The sequence below is a fragment of the Carcharodon carcharias genome, chromosome 20 (assembly GCF_017639515.1).
Source record: "Carcharodon carcharias isolate sCarCar2 chromosome 20, sCarCar2.pri, whole genome shotgun sequence".
NCBI classification, from domain to species: domain Eukaryota; kingdom Metazoa; phylum Chordata; class Chondrichthyes; order Lamniformes; family Lamnidae; genus Carcharodon; species Carcharodon carcharias.
In genome coordinates this window covers 28,454,876-28,479,872 of record NC_054486.1, presented here as the reverse complement: position 1 = coordinate 28,479,872, position 24,997 = coordinate 28,454,876, and the positions used below count along the sequence as shown (strand labels likewise).

The 24,997-nt window shown below is 43.2% G+C and overlaps 1 protein-coding gene across 16 annotated transcripts in view; it reads left to right on the top strand.

Moving 5' to 3' along the window:
• rad51b (RAD51 paralog B) overlaps nucleotides 1-24,997 on the top strand; it is a 687,200-nt gene that overhangs the window by 24,273 nt on the left and 637,930 nt on the right. For 14 of the 16 annotated variants that reach the window (XR_005946234.1, XR_005946235.1, XM_041213995.1 and 11 more), the window contains 4 exons: nucleotides 452-565; nucleotides 7,918-8,034; nucleotides 13,558-13,694; nucleotides 15,626-15,745. Coding sequence is in view for 14 of the 16 variants with exons in the window: in XM_041213995.1 (XP_041069929.1) it covers nucleotides 452-565; nucleotides 7,918-8,034; nucleotides 13,558-13,694; nucleotides 15,626-15,745 (488 nt within the window). In the remaining 2 variants the exon portion in view is untranslated. The remainder of the gene's footprint in view (nucleotides 1-451; nucleotides 566-7,917; nucleotides 8,035-13,557; nucleotides 13,695-15,625; nucleotides 15,746-24,997) is intronic. The other 2 variants (XM_041214006.1, XM_041214005.1) reach the window with 1 other exon arrangement.

Below are 24,997 nucleotides of genomic sequence, written 5' to 3'. Positions count from 1 at the left end.
CCTTTTGTGCTGCTGCACACGTGCAGTAATTTAAAGGGACCAACTTGTGCACAGCCTGCTCGGGGCTTTCAGGTTGCTGTGTAGCCACACAGCTTAATGGGAACGTTGACAGTGACTACACTTCAAAAAGTACAGAATTGGCTATAAAATGCTTTGGGATACTCTGAGGTTATGAAAGATGTGAAATGAATGCAAGTCTTTATTCATTCCAAACCAATTGGCTTTGCACTATCTTTATCCACCTTCCAGGCCTTCCTCTTTGACTATCTCCTTTAACTTTCTCTGAAATTTTGTTTGGTGTTTGGAGGGTTTATTTTGGAAATGTTACTTTATTAAGGGCACTACATAAGTACAACCTATGGTTGCCTCTACCCCAATTTTTGTACCCATCCCGTCACTTAACAAATTTGTAATCACTCGGTTTTAAGACTGTGTCTTTGATTTTTAACAGGACTTTCTATCCCTTTCTCCCCTGGAGTTAATGAGGTTCACTGGTCAATGTATCCAGAAGATTTCTGCACTAGCAAAAACTGTTAGCAGGTCTTGTGCTCCTAAAATGGTCACTGTAAGTGAAGACTGTTAATTCATTGCGAATAATGTTCGGTATTGGCTTCTAATTTTGTAACTTGTTCCTTGATTTCTGTTTCCTTCTGCTCTCTACCCTGCTGAGCATGTTGTTCCTCAGTTTTTGAGGATGAAACCTTCACATGAGATAGATTGCTCTTTGATCGATTCTTAAAGGTGCTGATGGAGAATATGTGCTGTGTTACAGAACCATACAGCACTGACGGATGCATTTGGATCTATTGTACCTGTCTAGGCTCTCTGGAAGAGCAATTTAATTAGTCCCACTACCCTGCTCTTCCCGCGCCCACCTGATCCCGGCTGTTTTTTTTTAAAAAAGAAATAAATTTGTCTCCCTCTAAAGCACCTTGCCTTCCTTTCGCTGCCTCTTTACAGCATGACTGAGATGGGAATTGTGGGCATAAACTCACTCGTTATTCCAACTTCTGCCTGAACACTCCTCACTTGCTGTGTTCACAGCAAGAATACATTTTGTATTCGACCAACACCATATCCTTGTGCCTTTAGACATGCTGTGAATGGCCTAGTATACTACAGGCCCTATAATAATAACTTTCAATGATGTAGACTGCTCACTGCATTCTCTTGTTTATTCCTGAAAAATAGTAGGTAGCACACTGTTAGATGTTAGATTGAAGTCAGTCTAGAACTAATATATTTATTTGCAGTATTACTGACAACTTGCATTTGTATTGCACACTTAACATAGGAAAATATTCCTAGGAGTGTAATGAGGCAAAAATTAAGAAGTAACTTAATTACATATGTTGTGGCCACAGCTGATGTTATTGCTGAGCAAGCCAGGCTCCAGAGTGAAGTCTGAAACAAAAACAAAGTACCCACAGTGAAGCCTGTCTCGCTGATCATAAACCATTTTTTACTGTGAAAACGAGGAGGAAGAGCTACTGACCTCAAAAGCATAGAACTCCAGTAACACCTTTAGAATTTTTAAAATTAAAAGATTTGTTAAAAAGGAAAAGAAAACTTAAGTGCACAAGATAAAAGTTACACAGTTAAAACAGCCTCACAGAACAACTTCCAAAAAACAAGCTTGATCAAAAGCACACAATTAAACTACCTTTCTGGCACCTCACATTTTCCCACATTATATTCCATCTGCCAAGTTTTTGTCCACTCACTCAACCTGCCTATATCCCTCTGTAGACTCTTTGTGTCATCTTCACCACTTGCCTTCCCACCTATTTTTGTGTCATCCGCAGACTTGATGATAGTGCATTCACTTCCCTCATCCAAGTCATTAATGTATATTGTAAATAATTGTGGCCCCAGCATTGATCCCTGTGGCATTCCACTAGTTACAGTTTGCCATCCTGAAAATACCCGCCTTATCCCAACTTTGTCTTCTATTAGTTAGCCAATCCTCTATCCATGCTAGTATACTACCCCCAACACCATGGGCTCTTATTAAGTATCAAACGCCTTTTGGAAATCCAAATATATTGCATCTGCTGGTGCCCCTTTATGTTTCCTGCTTGTTACCTCCTCAAAGAATTTTAATAAGTTTGTCAGGCATGATTTCCCCTTCATGAAGCCATGCTGTCTCTGCTTGATTATGTTAAGCATTTCTAAATGCTCTGCTATTACATCCTCTATAATAGACTTAACATTTTCCCAATGACAGATGTTAAGCTAACAGGCCTATAGTTACTAGTTTTTTTTGTCTCCCTTTTTGAATAAAGGTGTTACATTGACAGTTTTCCAACCTTCTGGTACTTCTCCAGAATCTAAGGATTCTTGGAAGATTATTACCAGCGCATCAACTATCTCTGCAGCCACTTCCTTTAATATCCTAGGATGTAATCCATCAGGTCCAGGGGACTTATCAGCCTTTAGCCCCATTAGTTTCCCAAGTGCTTTTTCTCTAGTGATAGTTATTGTATTTATTTCCTCCCCATCTTTTGCCCCATGGTTACTTAGTATTTTTGGAATGCTATTTGTGTCATCTACTGTGAAGACGGATGCAAAGTATTTATTCAACTCCTCTGCCATTTCCTGGTCCCCCATTATTATTTCCCCAGCCTTATTCTCTAAGGGGCCCATGTTCACTTTGGCCTCTCTCTTCCTTTTAATATACTTAAAGAAGCTCTTAATGCCTGTTTTTATATTATTTGCTAGTTTACCCGCAAATTTTATTTTCTCCATTTTTTGTGATCATCTTTTGTTGGTTTTTAAAACTTTCCCAATTCTCTGGCTTATCGCTAATCTTTGCCACGTTGTATGTTTTTTCTTTCTATTTGATATTATCCTTAACTTCCTTAGTTAACTATGGTTGGTTTATACTCTTCCTACAATCCTCCTCCTTCACTGGGATATATCTTTGTTGTGAGTCATGAACTATTTTCTTAAACATCTGCTATTGTTCATCAACCATCTTTTCTGCTAAACTCCTTTCCCAGTCCACTCCAGCCAACTCTGCCCTCGTTCCTTTGTAATTACCCTGATTTAGGTTTAGTACGCTTGTTTCCAACCCAAGTTTCTCACTCAAACTGAATGCTAAATTCTACTGTTATGGTCATTGTTTCCTAGGGGATCTTTTACTCTGAGATTATTTAATAAATCTACCTCATTACATAACAAAAACAGAATTACTTGGAAAAACTCAGCGGGTCTGGCAGCATCGGCGGAGAATCTTCTCCGCTGATGCTGCCAGACCTGCTGAGTTTTTCCAGGTAATTCTGTTTTTGTTTTGGATTTCCAGCATTCGCAGTTTTTTTGTTTTTATCTCTGCCTCATTACATGTTACCAGATCCAAAATAGCTTGATCCCTGGTTGGGTCCACAAAATATTGTTCTAGGAAACTGTCCTGAATACACTCCTATGAATTCTTGCTTGTGCCCTGCCAATTTGAATTTCCCAATCTACGTGAAGATTAAAGTCACCCATAATTAATGTACTGCCCTTTTTACATGCCTTCATTATCTCCTGATTTATTCTTTGTCCTGCAGTATAGCTACTGTTAGGGCCCCTATAGACTACTCCCACCAGTGTCATCTTCCCCTTGTTATTTCTTACCTCCACCTATATGGATTCGACATCTTTTGATCCAAGATCAATTCTTGCTATCGTACTTATTCCATCTCGTACCAACAAAGCTACCACACCACCCTTTCCTCCCTGCCTGTCCTTTCAAAAAGTCATATACCCCTGACTATTTAGTTCCCAGCTTTGATCTCCTTGTAACCATGTCTCCATAATGGCTATAAGATCATACCCATTAACCTCTATTGGTGCTGTTAATTCCTTTAGTTTGTTCTGAATACTATATGCATTTAAGCAAAGAGCCATTAATTTTGCCTTTTTACGATTTTTTCCCCCTTTGACTTTATTTGCCGCTGTTTTTTATGTTTGTACACTCTTTCCTTTACTGTCTCACTCTGGGTATCATTACCAAACTAGCTGCCCTGCAATGCTCCCATATCCTTTTTCTTTGTAAGCCTACGTATCCCCTCTCCAGAACCCTCCGCGCTTCTATTTAGTTTAAAAATCTCTGTACGGCCCTAGTTATTCGATTCGCCAGGACACTGGTCCCAACACGGTTCAAGTAAGGCCTGTCCCACTGGAACACTCCCTTCTACCCTAGTACTGGTGCCAGTGCCCCATGAACTGAAACCCATCCCCTCCACACCAATTTTTGAGTCATGCATTTAACTCCTTGACTTTATTTACCCTTTGCCAGGTTGCCTGTGGCTCAGGTAGTAATCCCGAGATTATTACCTTGGAGGTTCTGCTTTTTAATTTAACTCCTAAATGTTCAGATTCTTTCAGCAGAACTTCCTTTCTAATCATGTCAATGTCATTGGTATCAACTTACCAATGACAACTGGAACCCTCCTCACCCATACCAAGCTCCTCTCCAGCCCTGAGGAGACGTCCTTAACCCTGACACTGGGCAGGCAACACAGCCCTCAGGGCTCATGCTCACGGTGCAGAGAACAGTATCTCTCCCCCTGATTATACTGTTCCCTACCACAACTACATTCCTATTTCTTCCCCCCACTTGAATGGCTCCCTGTACCACGGTGCCGTGGTCAGTTTGCTTATCCTCCCTGCAATCCCCGCTCTCGTCTACACAGCTTGCTAGAGCCTCATAACTGTTGGACAGTCACAGAGACCGAGGCTCCTCGAATGCTTCCCCCGGGTCCCCATACCTGCCTCAGCTGCAGTTACGCCCTCTTGCCCCTGATCACAGACCAAATTGGAATTACTTAATCTGAGGGGTGTGACCCCTTCCTGGAGCAAAGTGTCCAGGTAACTTTCCCCCTCCCTGATGTGGCGCAATGTCTGCAGCTCGGACTCCAGCTCCTTAACTCGATTCTGAAGTTCCTCAAACTTCAAACACTTGCTACAGGAGTGTTAGCTCTGGATCACCTCGGTGTCCATGACTTCCCACATGCTGTAGCAGCAACACATCACCTGTCCTGCTATCACTATCGTGTTTTATTCAATTTATTAGTTAATTACTTTAGTACCCCTGCTCTTTACACTTGAAGAATCCCCGGCTCTTCACACTTTATTGTAAATTTTTTTACACCAGTATCGATCTTATACTTAACAAGCTATTTTTAAGAAAAAGAGAAAAAAAGACTAGAGACCTAAACACAAACTAAAGCCTTCCTACTTTAAGACTAGAAATAATACTCACCAATCCTACTGACCATTCAACTGCTCCCCGCCCTCTCATGCCTCTTCATGAAGTCTCGCCGTTCTCTCTCCGTGCTCTTTAATGGACTCTCCTCTCTCTCTCTCTCTCTCTCTCCGTTCTTCAATGGACTCTGGTCTCTCTCTGTGCTCTTTAATGGACTCAAACATTCTCAAATACCTTTGAAATTCAACTTCTCCAAATCTAAAAATCTTTCATGTTTTCTATTTTACCTCTACTTTTGGGTCAATAAAATTGAATATGCCTTTCCCTGTTTACTCATGGAACCCCTGCAAGAAGCAAATGTTCTTTATTGCATCTGAGCTCCCTTTTGAAATTCAACAGCTAAAAAAAGAATTTCCCCACTTCTCACAATGCAAATTTCAGATCCAACCCATTTACTTGTAAATCAAACCCACCATAATCTCATTACAAATGCACAAACCTAACACATTTAACCTTTCATCTTTTAGATCTCACAGACCTCTCGTAACCTACCCCTGTTTAACTAACCCTGGACACAGACCCGCTCTCAGCTTTCTACACAGAAAATCTACTCTCAAAAATATAAAAATTTACATCTCTCATCACACATAGAAACAGAACAATACAAGTTATTGATGTTGCAAATATTTTGAAACCAATAGACAAAATCAGTAGTTTAAATTTCCTACATTATAATAGGCACTATGCTTCAGAAGTCCGTCATTGGCTCTAAAGCACTCTAGGATGCCCTGAGATGATGAAAGGTGCTATAGACATGCAGGTTTTCTTTTTTATTTTCTTTAGGCAATAATCAACACTGAAAATAGTTGTAATAGATTTCCTGCTGTTTAAGTTTGTACACTAGTGGCTCAATTGGTATGTCGGTCCCTGGACGCAAACACCAATTCTAATAGGAACAGAAAGGGTAATACCAACCTAAAGATGAGTAATTATGAACTTTGTGCCAAAAAAGCCTTTCATGTCATCCATGCTCTTTTAGGATATTATTTCTCTTCTTTTCAAAATATCCCATGATGGAGTAGCAGCTGATTATTTTTTTGATTGATTCTTGGACTGTGGCATTGCTGAAAAGGCTAGCATTTATTGCACATCTCTAGCTGTCCTGAGAACGGTTGAGGTGGCATTCTTCTTGAGCTGCTGCTGTTGGTGTGGTGAAGATGCCTCTGCAGTGCTGTTACAAAGGGAGTTCTAGGATTTTGACGCAGAATGATGAAAAAACAGTGGTATATTTCTAAGTCAGGATGGTACATGAAGGGAACATGGAGTTGATATTGTTTCTGTACACCTGCCGCCCTTGCCCTTCTAAGTGGTGGAGTTTGCAGGTTTGAGATATTGCTAAAGAAGCCTCGCCAGTTAAGTGGACTGCTTTACGCTGGGCAGCGTTGAGTTTCTTTAATGTTATGGTAACTGCAGTCATCCAGGCAAGTGGGGAGTATTCCAGTAGATGCATGGGAACACCATAATCTTTAAGATCTACTCTGAGTCACCCACTATCCTGACCTAGACTCACACTGCCATTCCTTCGTCTTTCATTGCTGTGTTAAAATTCTGGAAATAATTGCCAAAACTTGCCATTAATGCTAGTATCTTGTGAATGAATATTTTAAAAAAAACTCAGTTGAAAGTTGCCATGATGGAATTCAGGTCTTTTGTCCACGTTTGGACCCAGTCTGTAATAAGGTTTGGTGTGAGCGAGCCTGGCAGAACTCAAACTGAGCATGGATAATCAGATATCAAATAAAAACAGAAAATGCTGGAAAAACTCAGCAGGCCTGACAGAATCTGTGGAGAGAGAAACAGAGTTAATGTTTTGAGTCAGCAGGTTATTGGTTGGTAAGTATTGTTGCTAACACAGTTAACAACAATTTGTATTTTTGTAGCATCTTTTAACGAACTGTCCCAAGGTGCTTCACAGGAGGGAGATAAGACAAAATATGACACTGAGCCACCTAAGGAGACATTAGGTCAGATGACCAAAAGCTTGGTTAAAGTGTCAGGTTTTAAGGAGTGTTTTAAAGGCAGGAAGTGAGCTGGAGAGGCAGAGAGATCTAGGGGAGGGTGTTCTAGAGCTTGGGGCAGAGGCAACGGAAAGCAGGGCCATCAGTGGTGGAGCAATTAAACTTGGCGATTCCCAAGAGGCCAGAATTAGAGGAGCGTAGATATCTCAGAGGGTCCCAGACCTGGAGGAGATTACAGAGATGGGGAGGGGTGAGCCCATGCAGGACTGGAGAACAAGGATGAGAATTATAAAATTTGACCGGGTGCCAACTTAGATCAATAAAAAATACTTGGGCAGGAGTGCCAGCATCCCTGGAGCCATGCCTTAGTTGTTATGTGCCCCATGATCTGGATTATGCATAGGCAGTGGATAGCGTGAGGACAATCGAGGCCTTTCGAACCATATCGTGGCAGGAGTTGGAATTTTCAGGACACAGGAGAAAATTGAGGCAACAAAGCAAATAACCATGGATCAAATTATCATTTTGCTGCCCAGATCCTAAAACTGGCAGATTGCACACCTGTTATATAATCCACCTGGTTTACCTGCCTGTTGTTCTTCCAGGTGGTTTAAATCTGATCCTGTTTTTAATTTAACTTGTCGACTGATAACTGAAGTTACTGGTGGGCTGCTGTTTGATTTAAACATTTGGTTCTGTTATTATCAGGCACTTGATATGAAAGCAGAAAGATGTTCTCAACCCTCCACTGCTTTTTTCCCCACCTCACTGACTGAACTCGACAAGGTCCTTCACGGTGGACTTGCCTGTGGAACTCTGACTGAGGTATGGTTCAAGAAATCTGTCAATCCACTCTGCTCATTTTAATACCTAATGATTTCACAGCACATGTGCTGCAGTGGGGTAATTCAGATATAAGTGTGATTGCCCTCAATGTTTATTCTGGGTGTATTTTAGATGAATACAATGCTGCGCAAAACTGTTTGTTGGCTGAGCAGCAATAATTTGCCCTTGACATAGATCAAGTCAGAATGGAATTAGATTGAGCCCTGATTTCAACTCCTCTTGCACACCACGTATGCACCACCCATTGTTCACTCATCCCCCTCACAAACACTAATCACCCTGTATTGATCTCCCACCCACCACCAATTTTCCCACCCCTCCCAACCATTAATTATCCAGTGCTGGAGGTTTGTTCAGAAACTGTGATATAGGTTGGATGACCTGTCACCAGGTTGCCTGGGCATTTTTAGTGATCTATTATTGCCCATCTGCTTTGTTGCTGGGGTCAGCCACGTTGTGTTGATCTGATCTCTAAGGTGGACACTAACCTTTGTTGTTACTTAACTGGACATTCCTTAGAATGAGAGACTGGGGCAGGTCTTAGTCCCTCCTTCCCTGTGTCAAATGCCTAGTCCATATGAAATTGAAGCTGGAGTTGGAGGATGACAGGAGTGAACCACGTCTAATGGTTGATCCGAGATGGGTCCACTGGTGTCTTGGCTTCAAGGAAGCTTGTATTTCAGACTAGTGATTGTGATCTATTTTATATTGATTTTACTGTAGCAAATTGCCAATCTTTGCAGTGTCTTGGGTAGTTACGGAGAAGAGACTGGGAACTGGAGACAATTAGAGAAGCGTTAAGATGATGCAGGATGACAGGAATATTTATTGCTGACTTCAGCACTCCGAACGTCAGTACAAAGCTAAGCTGCGACTGAAAGCAGCATTCATTTTTCATCTCTTGAATTGCTGACAGCTTGAAAGTTATAGATTGAGAGAACAAAGTTAGTTGTCAGTACTGAAATCAGAATTGTTAGTCACTGTGCCAAGTTTTCTACATAACCCGCATTATTTTTGAACTGTGATGATTAGCACAGGGAAATATGGCCACAGTGATTCTGATGACCATTTGTAGTAGTGTACCTTGGCATGTTGGCTGCTCTTGCAATCTACTTGAAACCTATAGCTGAGGCTTTTATTCCCTAGAGTTTAGAAGGATGAACGATGGTCTCCTTAAAACATAAAAAATGCTTAAGGGGCTTGACAGGGTGGATGCAGTAAAAATATTTCTCTTGGCTGAGGTATCCAGAACTTATGGGCCATAGACTCAGAATAAAAAATCAGTCATTTAGGGGGAGGCAGTGGCATAGTGGTATTGTCACATGTCTAGTAAACCAGAGACTCAGGGTAATGCCCTGGGGACCAGGGTTTGAATCCCAGCATGGCAGATGGTGAAATTTGAATTAAAAGTCTGATGATGATCATGAAACAATTGTCGATTGTTGTAAAAAAAAAAAAACAAAAAACGATCTGGTTCTCTAATGTCCTTTTAGGGAATGAAATCTGATGTCCGTACCTGATCTGTCCAATGTGTGACACCAGACCCACAGCAATGTGGTTGACTCTTAAGTGACCCAGTAAGCTACTCAGTTGTATCAAACTGCTAAAAAGTCTAAAAGAAATGGAACTGGATGAGTCAACCGGCATCGACCTAGGCACTGGAAGTGATGACAGCAAACTCATCCTGCCCACCCTGTGAAGTCCTCCATACTAACATCTGGGGGCTAGTGCAAAAATTGGAGGGCCGTCTCACAAACTAGTCAAGCAACAACCTGACGTGATCATCCTCACGGCATCATACCTTAAAGACAATTGCCATGAAGCTGCATGGCATCAGATCAAACATGGGCAAGGAAACCACCTGCTGATTACCACACCGCAGCTGATGAATCAGTACTTCTCCCTGTTGAAAACCATATGGAAGAAGCACTGAGGGCGGCAAGGGCCACTGTATTTGGGTGGGGGATTTCAATGCCCATGTGGAGTGTAATGGAATACTCCCCACGCCTGGATAAGTGCAGCTCCCACAACACTCGGGAAACATGACACCGTCCAGGACAAAGCAGCCTGCTTGATTGGCATCACATCCACAAACATTCACTTCCCCCACCACCAACGCACAGTAGCAGCAGTGTGTACCACCTATAAGATACACTACAGGAATTCACCAAGGCTCCTTTGACAGCACCTTCCAAACCCATGACCACTACCATCTAGAAGGACAAGGGCAGCAGATAGATGTGAAGATCGCCACCTGGAAGTTCCCCTCCAAGTCACTCACCATCCTGACTTGGAAATATGTTGCTGTTCCTTCACTATCGCTGGGTCAAAATCCTGGGACTCCCTAACGGCACTGTGGATGTACCTACAACATATGGACTGCAGTGGTTCAAGAAGGCAACTCACCACCACCTTCTCAGGGGCAGCTAGGGATGGGCAATAATTGTCGGCCCAGTCAGCGAAGATCACATCCCTTGAATGAATTTTAAAAAATCACCAAGAGTGGCTCAGTAACTCCACTACAGACTGAGCTGACTGAGTCCTAAAGGCCATAGCTGCTAGACTGGGTCTGCGGCAGGTGGTGAGGGAACCAACAAGAGGAAGAAACATACTTGACCTCTTCCTCACCATCCTATCTTTTGCAGATGCATTTGTCCATGACAGTAGCGGTGGAGTGACCACCGTACAGTCCTTGTGGAGATGAAGTCTCATCTTCATTTGGAGGATACCCACCACTGTGCTAAGTGGGGTAGATTTCGAACAGATCTAGTAACTCAAGACTAGGCAAACATAATATGTTGTGGGTCATCAGCAGCAGCAGAATTGTACTCAATCCACAATTTGTAACCTCATGGCCTGGCATATCCCTCACTTTAACATTACCACCAAGCTGGGGGATTGACCCTGGTTCAATGAAGATTGCAGGAAGGCATGCCAGGAGCAGCATCAGGCATACCTAAAAATGTGCTGTCAACCTGGTGAAGCTACAACACTGGACTACTTGCCTGCCAAACAGCATAAGCAATAAGTGATAGAACTAAGCGATTCCACAACCAACAGATCAGATCCAAGCTCTGAAGTCCTGCCATATCCAATTGTGAATGGTGGTGGACAATTAAACAACTCACTGGAGGAGGAGGCTCCACAAATATCCTCATCCTCAACGATGGGGGAACCTAGTGCATCAGTGGAAAAGATGAGGCTGAAGCATTTGCTACAGTCTTCAGCCAGAAGTACCAAGTGGGTTATCCATCTTGGACTCTTTAGAGGTCCCCAGCAACACAGATGCCTGTCTTCAGCCAATTCGATTCACTCCATGTGAAATCAAGAACTGGCTGAAGGCACTGGATACTGCAAAGGTTATGGGCCCTGACAATATTCTCTCAATAGTATTGAAGCTTTGTGCCCTAATACTTATCGTGCTCTTAGCCAAGCTGTTCCAGTACAGCTACAATACTGGCATCTACCTGGCAATGTGGAAAATCGGTCAGGAAGTGCTGTACACAAATACAACCTGGCCAATTACCACCCCATCAGTAAAGTGATGGAAGGGGTCGTTGACAGTGCTATCAAATGGCACTTGCTTAGCAATAAGCTGCTCACTGAGGCTCAGTTTGGGTTCCGCCAGGGCCACTCAGCTCCTGATGTCACTGTAGCCTTGGTTCAAATGTGGACAAAGGATCTGAGCTCCCGAGGTGAGGTGAGAGTGATTGCCCTTGACATCAAAGATGCACTTGACCGAGTGTGGCATCAAGGAGACCTCGCAAAACTGGAGTCAGTGGGAATCGGGGAATGCTATCCGCTGGTTGGAGTCAATCTCAGTTCCAGGATATCACTGCAGGAGTTCCACAGGGTAGTGTCATAGTTCCAACCATCTTCAGCTGTTTCACCAATGACCTTCCTTCCATCATAAGGTCAGAAGTGGGGATGTTTGCTGATGATTACACAATATTCACCATACATGACTCCTCAGATACTAAAGCAGTCCATGTCCAAATGCAGCAAGACCTGGACAGTATCCAGGCTTGGGCTGATAAGTGGTAAGTAACACTCAGGCCACACAAGTGCCAGGCATTGACCATCTCCAATAAGAGAGAATCTTAACTATTGCCCCTTGACATGCAATGGCATTGCCATCACTGAATCCCCCACTATCAACATCTTGGTGGTTACCATTGTCCAGAATCTGAACTGGACCATCTGTATAAATACTATGGCTACAAGAGCAGGTCAGAGGCTAGGAATCCTGCGGCGAATAAGTCACCTCCTGACTCCCTACAAGGCACAAGTCAGGAGTGTGATGGAATACTTTCCCCTTGCCTGGATGAGTGCAGCTCCAACAACACTCAAGAAGCTTGGCACCATCCAGTACAAAGCAACCCGCTTGATTGGCACCCCATCCACAAATATTCACTCCCTCCTTCCCCGACGCACAATGGCAGCAGCGTGAAACACCTACAAGATGCACTACAGGGACTCACCAAGGCTCCTTAGACAGCATCTTCCAATACGCAACCACTACCATCTAAAAGTATAAGGGTAGCAGACGCATGGGAACACCACCACCTGGAAGTTCCCCTCGAAGCCACCCACCATCCAGGTTTGGAAATATATCACCCTTCACTGTTGCTGGGTCAAAATCTTGGCAATCCCTCCCTATCAGCACAGTGTACCTGCACCACATGGACTGCAGTGGCTGAAGAAGGCAGTTCACCACCTTTGTAAAGGCAATTAGGGATGGGCAAAGCTCACATCCCATTAAGGAATAATGAAATAAAGTTAGGACTGAGATAAGGAGAAACATCTTCACTCAAAAATGTTGTGAATCTTTGGAATTTTCAATCTGTTAAATATATTCAAGACAAAGATTGATTTTTTTGGATGATAAGGGAATTGAGGAATATGGCCATAGTACAGAAAGATGGAGTTAAAGTAAAAGATAAGCCATGATTTTGTTAAATTGGAGGCAGAACATGGCTGGGCCTCCCGGGTTGTCCCAGCATGTTGTGTTTCTGGATTACAGCTGCTTTCACTCCTCACCCTGAAGCATGCAATTCCTGCTGTGGTATGGCGCCACTGCTGCCCAGTGATATCGCTGCACACCCATCATAGGTGAGCATTTGTGGCAACCATAACCAATTGATTTCTTCTCCTTCAAGACACAGGACATTCAAAGCTAAGTGTAGTATGGATGAGGCCAGGAAATCAAACCTCTGATCTATATCACGATACTTGGTGCACTTACCACTGAGGGAGTTTCAAACAGCTTTTAAAAGGCATAAGTTTTTATTTCATTCTCGTGAGGTGGAGTGATGACTGCTGCGGAGCACCCAGTTGTGCTGGGCTTTGATGAGCTCTGCCTTTTGTATTCCCCAATTATATGAATCAATTTGTAGAACAAATTTTGTGCTAAGGGTGTGGCATGTGTTATTTTACAAGGTTATCACTCTGGTGTTGGCTCTTGTTCACAGAACAGCTCCCAATATTGTTCTCTGTTTTTAGGTGACTGGGCCTTCGGGCTGTGGAAAGACACAATTCTGTATGATGCTGAGTGTGTTGGCCACCTTGCCTGTCAGTATGGGCGGTCTGGATGGAGCTGTCATTTACATCGACACTGAGTCTGCTTTTAGTGCTGAAAGGTGAGAGGAATAGTTACAATATTTAATACTAGTACCTGTGTGGTAGCCCTGTCATTATGGCACTGGACTAAAAATCCCAAAGGTTGAGTGCTTAAATCCTACCATGTTAAGTTAAGAAGTTAAATTTAATAAATCTGGTGTTTTGTTGGCAAGTGCCAGAACATAACTTGTCAGTGAAATCACAACTGTTTCATTTAAGTCCTACCTGGCCTGAGATATATGTAACTCCAGTCCACACTAGGTGGTTGACTCTTTGGCGTGCCCTAACAAATGAACCAATTGTAATTCATCAATGAGGAAATCAGACAGACCTATCAGCAGCAAATGAAGCATCTTTTGGATTGAAGGAAGGCAATTTCAGGCTAGTTAACCTCTGTAGGACTCACCTCACCAACATCTCTAGTTGTTGTCAAAACTGGGAGGACTGGCCTATAGGCAAGTCAAGCAACAGCCTGACTGTAGTCCCAGCAGAATCTTATTTATCAGCCAACATTCCTGTCTCTTCCATCACCGTCCTTGGGTATGCCCAGTCATATTGCCAACATAAACCCACGAAAGGCATGGGGACAATGTCATGCAGTCAGGTTTAACATTGGCTTCCATAGAATCTCTTGTTGATCATTACATACTAATTCCTTCAACCAGCTGGCTAATCAGTACTACCCCATCACATAGAGGAAGCAAGAGCAGTGAATATTCACTGCATGAGGAATTTCAATGTCCACCACCAAGTCAGTCACTGGCACCATTCTTGGCTAGTTCCTGAAGATCACAGCTGGCAGAGTGGGTCTGGCTCAAATGGTGAGGGAACCAACATTCTGAAATAATTTACTTGACCTCACCCTATCACCAAAACACCTGAATACAGCAGCATTAGCAGAAGAGAACCACTGTCCAGTATCGTGAAGAAAATGTAGCATTTCAACTACTGATGTTGTCTCCATTGTTTAAGTGGAACAAGACTAAAGATACATTAACAACCCTTCCAAGAGACCATCAGTAGCAGTAGGATTGTACGTCACTGCAAAGTGTAACCTTGTGGCTTGACACAACCCTCACTCCTTGATCACCAACAAGTTGGAAGAGCAACCTGGGTTCAGTACAGATTGTGGAAGGTAACAGGAACAGAACCAGACATGTTCTAGAATGAAATATGAGCCTAATAAACCTACTACATAGAGCTATTTGCACGCTAAACACACAGAGCCTGAGCTAAGCAGTCATAGAATCAATGAAAAGTCAATGATTTACTCCTCCACCATTTTTATGCCCTCTATTGACCAGCATCAGGGTCCAAACTTACATTAGCGGTGAAACTGGAATATGAGCTGAGCAGAATGCTATGTTTGTCGATTAGATTACACAAGCATTACATTAGTTAAATATCTGAGAGATTTACTTTCAAGTCATTATTCTAGAGCTTCCAGCAGCTTGACTCAGTTGGTGGTAGCATGCACAGCTTTGACTGGGAAGGCTGCTGGTGCATAGGTTAGGCTAATACATCATGGTGGTGCACAAGGAGTTCTGCTTTGCTGGTGGTGCTTTCTTTCGCATGAAATGTTAAACTGAGGTTCCTCTGCTTGTTCTAACTGATTTAAGTGGATGGTAAAGATCCTGCAACTATTTGAAGAGTGGGAATTTTTCCAGGAGCCTTGACCAACATTCCTCCCTCATGCAGCACCACCAAGCACAAATGAACTGTTTGAGGGATATTGCTATATGCCTTGAGTTTTCTAATCAGAGTTATATAATTGTTTGGCGGACTGTGACTGCAATTACCGAGTGCCCAAAAGCCTGTTCGTGTGGCACTCCTTTTGAGAGAAGTTAATTGCTCTTGCGTATTGCGTGTGCTTGACCCCTTTATGCTGTGAGAGCCCTCTTGATGGCATTCAAATTTCTGTATTTTCTTAGCTTGTTTTTTGTTGTTTCAGGTTGATAGAGATAGCAAGGTGCCGATTCCCTAATTACTTCTGTGCAGACCAGAAGTTGATTGCCATGACCAACAGAGTTCACCTGTACCGTGAACTCACTTGCTTGGATGTACTGAAAAGGTAAATGTTGCTTCCTTTTGTTTGACTTTAATTTTAATCTCAGGCCATCTCCCGACTCTCCTCTGGAGAAAGTGAAAGGGAAAGAAAGGCAGTGAGTTTGTGTTTCGCAACCTGTCCCAAAACGCATTCCATCAATTAAGTACTTTTTGAAGATAATCCTGTCTGTCTTTTTCTGTTCTCCTTTGTTTACAACAACAACTTGTAATTATATAGCACCTTTAACATAGTAACGTATCATAAGGCATTTTGCAGGAGCATTATCAAACATAATTTGACATGTCATATAAGATGATATTAGGACAGCTAACCAAAAACTTGGTGCAAGAGGTAAATTTTAAGAAACATGGTGGAAGGAGGGAGAGAGAAGAGAGAGATGGTAAGACACTGCTATACTGATATTGATCTGAATCAACTTCGTAACATGGCTGTCGAGACAGCAGTGACGTAAGAACATAAGTAACAGCCATTCAGCCCCTTGAACCTGCTCTGCCATTCAATAAATCATGGATGATCCTCGGCCCCAGCTCCTCCTTGCCCCTGACTCTCATACCCCTGATACCTCAGAGTCCAAAAATCTATCATCTTATTCTTGAGCACCCCCAGCCCTCTGGTGTAGAGAATTACAACCTACTGAGTAAGAGGTTTCTTCTCATTTCTACTCCCAAATGGCTGACCCCTTACCCTGCCACAGTGCACTCCTAGTTCTAGGCTGTCCAGCCAGGGCAAACAGCCTCTCAGAATGTAACCTGCCGAACCCCCTCAGAATCTTGTACGTTTCGTGAGATCACCTCTCGTTTTTCAAACCTCCATAGAGTATTGACCCATTCTGTGCAATCTCTCGCCATAGGAAAACCCCCTCATACCGGGAACCAATCAATCTATTGAGCCTTTGTTACACCTCTTCTAATTCAAGCATATCTTTCCTTAGATATGGAGACCAAAGCTGTACGCAGTACTCCCGGTGTGGTCTCACCAACGCTTTGAACAGTCGAAGCACCTAAGTCCCTCTGGCATCAACATTTAATAGTTTCTCACCATTTTTAAAATAAATTTTCCTATTTTTACTAAACTGAATAACGTCATGATATCCCAATGTACTCCATCTGCCACCTTTTTGCCCACTCACTTAATCTATCATTTTGCAGACTCAAGGTTCTCCTCACAGCTTACATTCCGAACTAACTTTGTATCAGCAGCAAGCTTAGATGCATTACTCCTGGCCTCTTCACCTAAATCATTAGTATAGGTTGTAAATAGCTGAAGCCCCAGCACTGATCCTTCTGGCACCCCATCTGAAGCCTGTCAACTTGAAAATGCCCTGTCTATCTCTGCTGTTTTCTGTCCTTCAGCCAATGCTCTATCCATACTATTATAATACCCCTGAAGTCATAAGCCAACTTTTTATGTGACACCTTTATTGACTGCCTTTTGAAAATCCATGTTTATTACATCTCTTGGTTCCTTTTATTCACCCCACTAGTTACATCCTCAAAAATGTCTAAAAATTTGTCAAATACTTTTGTAAAGCTATGTTGACTCTGCTACAGGTGAATAATTGATCCAGGGAGACACCCATTGTGCCCTAACAGGTTTGTCTAGTGAGTAGTTACACTATATGAGTCTCTGCTGTGTTAAGTGATCTCAGCCAGGTGGTAAAGGCGTTCAAGTTTGGTCTTGCTCCCAGGGTTCAGCAGAGGAAAAAATTGCCCCTTGCTGTGGCTCTTGATCTCTATCCTCTGGTTCCCTGCTGGGTGTTGTGGACAAAGTTGGCTGTGATGCCCCAATAAGTTGAATAGGATGCCAACACTTAACAGAAGCATCCCATTGGGCTAGCTACCAGAAGGTGCTAGCAGCCTTCAACTCCGCCAACTCCATGGCACCCAATAAAACAAAACATATCCTTCGGAAGAGAGGGAAGGGAATTGGCGAAGTGGGGTCGAGAGGGTGGTAGAGAATGGTAACTTGCCACCACTCGTTATCCTCACATGGACTGCAGCGGTTTAAGAAGGCAGTTCACCACCAACTTCTCAAGGGCAATTAGGGATGGGCAATAAATGCTGGCTTAGCCAGCAAGACGCTCATCCCATGAATGAGTTTTTTAAAAAATTCCTGTGAAGAATGACGATGTGAGTGATATATGGAGGGTGCCTGATGCTCACAGACTGCACCCAGTGAGAGTTGGCACTTTTGGAGGGAGGAGAATAATTTCGGGAAAAAAGATAAAGGAAACCTTTTATTTAAGAGAACATTTTTGTTCTGTGCTGTGGCATAGTGAGGTGGGTTTACCTCTAGTTTGTAACATGAAACGGCGTCCTGGGTGATGAGAGAAATTAATCGAGTGGAATGGCAGACAGTATGCCCTTGGGAGCAAGAAGGGAAGCAATGAACTGAGCTGTTTGCATCATGCTGGTGCGATCCACCTTGGCATCTACCAGCATGGTCCACCTTGGGGTAGAGCACGGTAATGATGATGATGAAATATACATGGCACAGTAGCCATGAAAACTGATGTGATGCAAGGGCTACATGTTTTATAGCATCACTTGGTTCCAGGTGCATCAATATAGTGAATTTGCTGAATGGCACTGACAGATTCCAGGATGTCCTGCATTCTTTCATCATAATTAATGGCAGTGGCGGAACAGGGGAAAAGCTGCTCAGATTTTGCAGTCACACGTGAATGTAGTGGAATTGAAGGCTCGCCTATGCGGAAAGCTGAAGAAATTGTTTTTATTGTGGTGGTGTATTATATTCAGCACTGGTAATCATTTGCCCAGTTCAGTGATATGACACTATCGGATTTAGAATCATTAAATATGCTATCAGTTTTCAAACAAAGAGCTTTCATTTATGCCGCACCTTTCACTAGAGTGTCCCAGAGTGGTTTACAGTCAATGAAGTTCCTTTTGAAGCATAGTCACTGTCGCAAAAAATGCGGCAGCCAATTTATGCCCAGCAAGGTCCCACAAAGAGCAATGAGGTAATTATCAGAGAATCTGTTTTTGTGATTGAGGGATAAATATTGATCAGAGCAACAGGGACCGCAAAATGGTGTAAAGGACATATGGGGCCTAGGATGAATGTTTCATATGAAAGAAAGTGCTCTGAGTGCAGCACTCTGTCAATATTGCACTGTAAGTGTCAGTCTTGATTTTGTGAGCAAGTCTCTGGATATGAAACCAAAAGATTCTGACTCCGAGGTGAGAATGTCACCACAGCTGACTCAAGTCACAGTTGATGGGTTCAGATGAAGGACTTAGCTTGTGATTTGTAAGAGAAGATCAAACTGTGATTGACTAGCAAAATATATCCACAGGGTAAAACTGAATATTCAGGCTACTGATTGATAGAGGTGCTTAAAATTATGAAGGGGTGAGATAGAGACGGAAGTACTGGTGTTTAGATGATTGAAGGGTCCAGAATGAAGGGAGTTTTGATATCAGGGTAAATGTAAGAAATTTAGGATAGAGAGCAGAAGCAACCTTTTTTTAGCATTGATGTGGAATTAATGGAGTTTATCACTGGCATGTTAACATATAAGAGCAGATTATACAGGTGATTGGGAAGAGGATAAAGAGATATGGGATTAGGTTTTATGGAGTGGTTGGACCAAATGGCTATCTCTGTTTTAATTCTGCATAAGAGAAGAACTTCTGTTGTTGGTGGTGGTTGAGGGATAGGTGCTGACTGGGAGAACTCCCCTGTTCTTTGAATAGTGCCCTGGAATATTTACATCCAGCTAATAATAACCAGACTATGGTATAGTGTCTAACCTGAAAAGCAGTACTGCCAACAATGCAACATTCCCTCAGTACTGCACTGCAATGAAAAGTGTTCCATTTCCCAACACTGACACGGTCACCTTGATGAGTGGAGGGGGAGAAAACAAATCAATCAAAAATAAAGATGAAAGTACTGATGTGCCAGGAGCGGTGAACACCCTAATGTTTGGAGTAGATTCTGGAATGGTTCTTGCAGATTGGAAGGTAGCTTATGTTACTCCACTATTTAAGAATGGAGGGAGAGATAAAACAGGGAACTACAGACCTGTTAGCCTTGCATCAGTAGTAGGGAAAATGCTAGAATCTATTATAAAGAATGTGATAAATTGTCACTTGGATAATAATGGTCTGCCATTTCTCCGCCCAAGTCTCCAACCGATCTATATCCCGTTGTATCCTTTGACAATAGTCTTCACTATCTGCAACTCCTCCAACCTTAGTGTCGTCTGCAAACTTACTAATTAGTCCAGTTACATTTTCCTCCAAATCATTTATGTATACTACAAACAGCAAAGGTCCCAGCACTGATCCCTGCGGAACTCCACTGGTCACAGCTCTCCATTCAGAAAAGCACCCTTCCACTGCTACCCTCTGTCTTCTATGACCAAGCCAATTCTGTATCCATCCTGCCAGCTCACCTCTGATCCTGTGCGACTTTACCTTCTGTACCAGTCTGCCATGAGGGACCTTGTCAAAGGCCTTACTGAAATCCATATATATAACATCCACTGCCCTTCCATCGTCGAACATCTTTGTCAAAAAACTCTATCAAGTTAGTGAGACACGACCTCCCCTTCACAAAACCATGCTGCCTCTCACTAATATGCCCATTTGCTTCCAAATGGTAGTAAATCCTGTCACAAAGAATCTTCTCCAATAATTTCCCTACCACTGACGTAAGGCTCACCGGGCTGTAATTTCCTGGATTATCCCTGCTACCTTCTTAAACAATGGAACAACACTGGCCATTCTCCAGTCCTCTGGGACCTCACCCATAGCCAGTGAGGATACAAAGATTTCTGTCAAGGCCCCAGCAATCTCCTCCCTTGCCTCCCTCAGTACTCTGGGGTAGATCCTATCTGGCCCTGGGGATTTATCACCTTAATGTTCTTCAAGATGCCTAACACCTCTTTTTTGATCTTAACATGATCCAGGCTATCGACACACTCTTTCCTAGACAAATCGACCGCTAAGTCCTTCTCTTTGGTGAATACTGATGAGAAGTATTCATTTAGTATCTCTCCCATTTCTTCTATCTCCAAACACAGATTCCCACCTCTGTCCCTGAGTGGGCCCACCCTTTCCCTGGTTACTCTCTTGCTTTTTATGTATGTATAAAAGGCCTCGGGATTTTCCTTAATCTTGGATGCCAATGACTTTTCATGACCCCTTTTAGCCCTCCTGACTCCTTGCTTAAGTTTCTTCCTACTTTCTTTGTATTCTTCACAGGCTTCATCTGTTCCCAGCCTTCTAGCCCTTACGAATGCTTCCCTTTTCTTTTTGACTAATCTCACAATATCCTTCGTTATCTAAGGTTCCTGAAACTTGCCATGCTTATCCTTCATCCTAGCAGGAACATGCCGATCCTGATTTCTTATCAACTGACGTTTGAAAGCCCCCCACATGTCAGTTGTTGATTTGCCCTCAAACATCCGCCTCCAGTCTAGATTCCTCAGTTCCTGCCTAATATTGTTATAATTAGCCTTCCCCCAAATAAGCACCTTAACCCGAGGACTCCTGTTATCCTTATCCACCAGTGCCTTGAAATTTACTGAATTATGGTCACTTTTACCAAAATGCTCTCCTACTGAAACTTCGACCACCTGGCCCAGTTCATTCCCTAATACCAGGTCTTGTATTGCCCTTTCCCTAGTTGGACTATCTACATATTATCTCAGGAAACCCTCCTGGATGCTCCTTACAAATTCTGCACCATCCAAACCCCTAGCACTAAGTGATTCCCAGTCAATATAGGGAAAGTTAAAATCACCCACCACAACAATTCTATTGCTTTTACATCTTTCCAAAATCTGCCTACATAACTGTTCCTCAATCTCCCGCTGGCAATTGGGAGGCCTATAGTAAACCCCCAACATTGTGACTGCATCTTCCTATTCTGGAGCTTTACCCATGTTGCCTCACTGCATGAGCGCACCGAGGTGTCCTCCTGTCATACAGCTGTGATATTCCCCTAAACCAGCAGTGCAACTCCCCCACCTCTTCTACATCCCTTTTTATCCTGCCTGAAACATCTAAATCCTGGAACGTTTATCAGCCAATCCTGTCCGTCCTTGAACCAAGTCTCTAATAGCAATAACATCATAGTCCCAAGTACTAATCCAAACTCTAAGCTCATGTGCCTTGCCTGTTATACTTCTTGCATTGAAACAAATGCATTTCAGACCCCCCAGTCCCACTGTGTTCAGTAATTTCTCCCTACCTGCCCTTCCTCTTAGTCCTACTGGCCATATTCAGTGGTTCCCAGTCCTTTATTTCACCTGCTGACCTATTGCTCTGGTTCCCACCCCCCCCGCCATACTAGTTTAAACCCTCCCTAGTGACACGAGCAAACCTCGCAGCTAGGATATTGGTGCCTCTCCAGTTTAGATGCAACCCGTCCTTCTTGTACAGGTCCCACCCACCCCGGAAGAGATCCCAATGATCCAGATATCGGAAACCCTCCCTCCTACACCATCTGTTCAACCACGTGTTCAGCTGCACTATCTTCCTACTTCTAGCCTCACTGGCACATGGCACAGGGAGTAATCCTGAGATTACAACCCTAGAGGTCCTGTTTTTTAACTTTCTGCCTAACTCCCTGAACTCCTGCTGCAGGACCTCCGTTACTCTTCCTGCCTATGTCGTTAGTACCAATGTGTACCACAACCTCTGGCTGTTCTCCCTCCCCCTTCAGAATGTCCCGTACCCGATCAGAGACATCCTGGACCCTGGCACCAAGGAGGCAACATACCATCCTGGTGTCTCTTTCACGACCACAGAAGCGCCTCTCTGAGCCCCTGACTATAGAGTCCCCTATGACAATTACTCTTCTGTGCTTTGACCCCGCTTTTGAACAACAGAGACAGCTGTGGTGCCACTACTCTGACTATTGCTGTTGATTTCCCCTGATAGGCCATCCCCCCCCCAACAGTATCCAAAATGGTATACCTGTTAGAGAGGGGGACAGCCACAGGGGATTTCTGCACTGACTGCCTGCCCCTTCTGGTGGTCACCCATCTATCTGTCTGTACCTTGGGTGTGACCACGTCTGTAAAACTCCTGTCAATGATGCTTTCCGCCACCTGAATGCTCCTAAGTGCTCCAACTGATCCACGTGGTCTGTCAGGAGCTGCAATTGAGTACATTTCCTGTAGATGTAGTTGTCCGGGACACTTGAAGTGTCACAGATTTCCCACATCCCACAGGTGAAGCACTTCACCCCAGCAACTGCCATTTCTAGAACTATTTAATAAATTAATTTAAATCTAATAACTGCTTATTGACTCCTTATTAATTATACGCTCCCTAGGGCTAGATTTCTACTATAAATGCTAAATTCTAAGAACAGTAGTCCCCTGATTCTGGTCTAGATACCTTCTACTTATTAATTAAGTGATTAATTTATTTGGTTTAATTAGTTTAACAATGTTTTAGTTTCAAATTCAGGTAGGAGGAACAGATATGCAGAGTATTTCTTAAATGGTGAGAAATTAGAAAGTATTGATGTACAAAAGGACCTGGGTGTCCTCATTAGTAAGTCACTGAAGGCTAACATGCAGGTGCAGCAAGCAATTAGGAAGGCTGATGGAATGTTGGCCTTTGTCGCAAGTGGATTTGAATACAGGAATAGCGAAGTCTTGCTTCAATTCTATTGAACCTTAGTTTGACCAAGTAAACTCAGTACTGTGTAGTTTACTTCAAGTACTGTGTCCAGTTTTGGTCCCTTACCTTAGGAAGGATATTATTGCCATGGAGGGAGTGCAGCGAAGATTCACTAGACTCGTTCCTGGGATGATAGGACTGTCATATGAAGAGCGATTGGGGAAACTGGGCCTGTATTCTCTATAGAGTTTTGAAGAATGAGAGGTGATCTCATTGAAACCTGTAAAATACTCAAAGGGATAGACAGGGTGGATACAGGTAAGGTGTCCCCCCTGATTGGGGAGTCTAGTACTAGGGGATACACTTTCAAAATAAGGGGGAAGCCACTTAGAACTGAAATGAGGAGAATTTTTTTTACTCAGAGGGTTGTGAATCTTTGGAATTCTCTACCCCAGAGGGCTGTGGAAGCTCAGTCATTAAGTATCTTTAAAGTAGAGATTGACAGATTTCTAAATATCAATGACATATACGGATTTGGGGATAGTGTGTGTGTGTTGGGGTGGGGGGTGGGGGGGGCTGGGGTGGTGGGGGGGAGGCATTGAAGTGGATGATCAGCCATGATAGTATTGAATGGCGGAGCAGGCTCGATGGGCTGAATGGCCTACCCCTGCTCCTATGTTCCTTTGACTCTTGTTCAAAACTAAATGTGATGCTCTGTGCAGATGCTGTGAGGACCAGCTGTGTATTTCAGGTTTTCATCCAACATTTGCAGTTCTTTCTGTGCACAAATGAGTCAGTGAAGGTGATGGATGAGCACATGTACCTTGTTAACAATGCCAGAAGTGGAGGTGCCTTTCATTTAGTTGTGCAATTAATTCGATGTTTTCTGTGGCAGATTATGGTGGAGCTTTGTGAATCTCCCAGCTCATCATCCGATCGATACAGCTTCAATGACAGCAGTGTCTTTCCTCATGCCAGCTTTTTTGTTTTACTGGTTACAGCCTAACCTTTGTTGCTACTCCTACTTCTTGGAGAAACCTGTTCCCTGTGCTGCTAGTAACCCCAGGAATAAGAAAGAACCCTCTTTGTAGGGCTGCCAGCCTCCAGGAATCTCCTGGAGTCTCCAGGCTTTGAAGATTAATGTCCAGGACGTTGCTGAATGTGACTTGGAAGAAAGCAAATGGTTTTAATTTTCTTTGAATACTTTCGCTTGTTAGTTATAGAAGTAGAGGAGATGGAGAAAGACTGTTTGAATGAGAGCAAAGAATGAACCAACTCAATGTTGGAAGGCAGGGCATGGCGAGGATGGACATGTTGGTTGACCAAGATGGAGAGTGGGGACATGATGTTTGGAGGCAAGGAGGTCATGTGATGAAACCTCCAGGAATGTATCCGACCAGAGTTGGCAACTCTAGTCTATTGGTGCTTGGTCTGTTTTCGAGGGGCAGATATTCTTCTGAGTAATTTTTGACTTACATGGAGGTTGGGCATGTGGGAGGCGGTATGGAGGTTGATGCTGTAGCAACAGCTCCCTAACAGAAGATGGTGGTGTTGTATTTTGTAATTTGGGCTTTTGATTCATAGTGAATTACCAGCACCACCAGCTCTAGCCCATCACTACTTCCTAATTGGGAAATAAAACCCACTT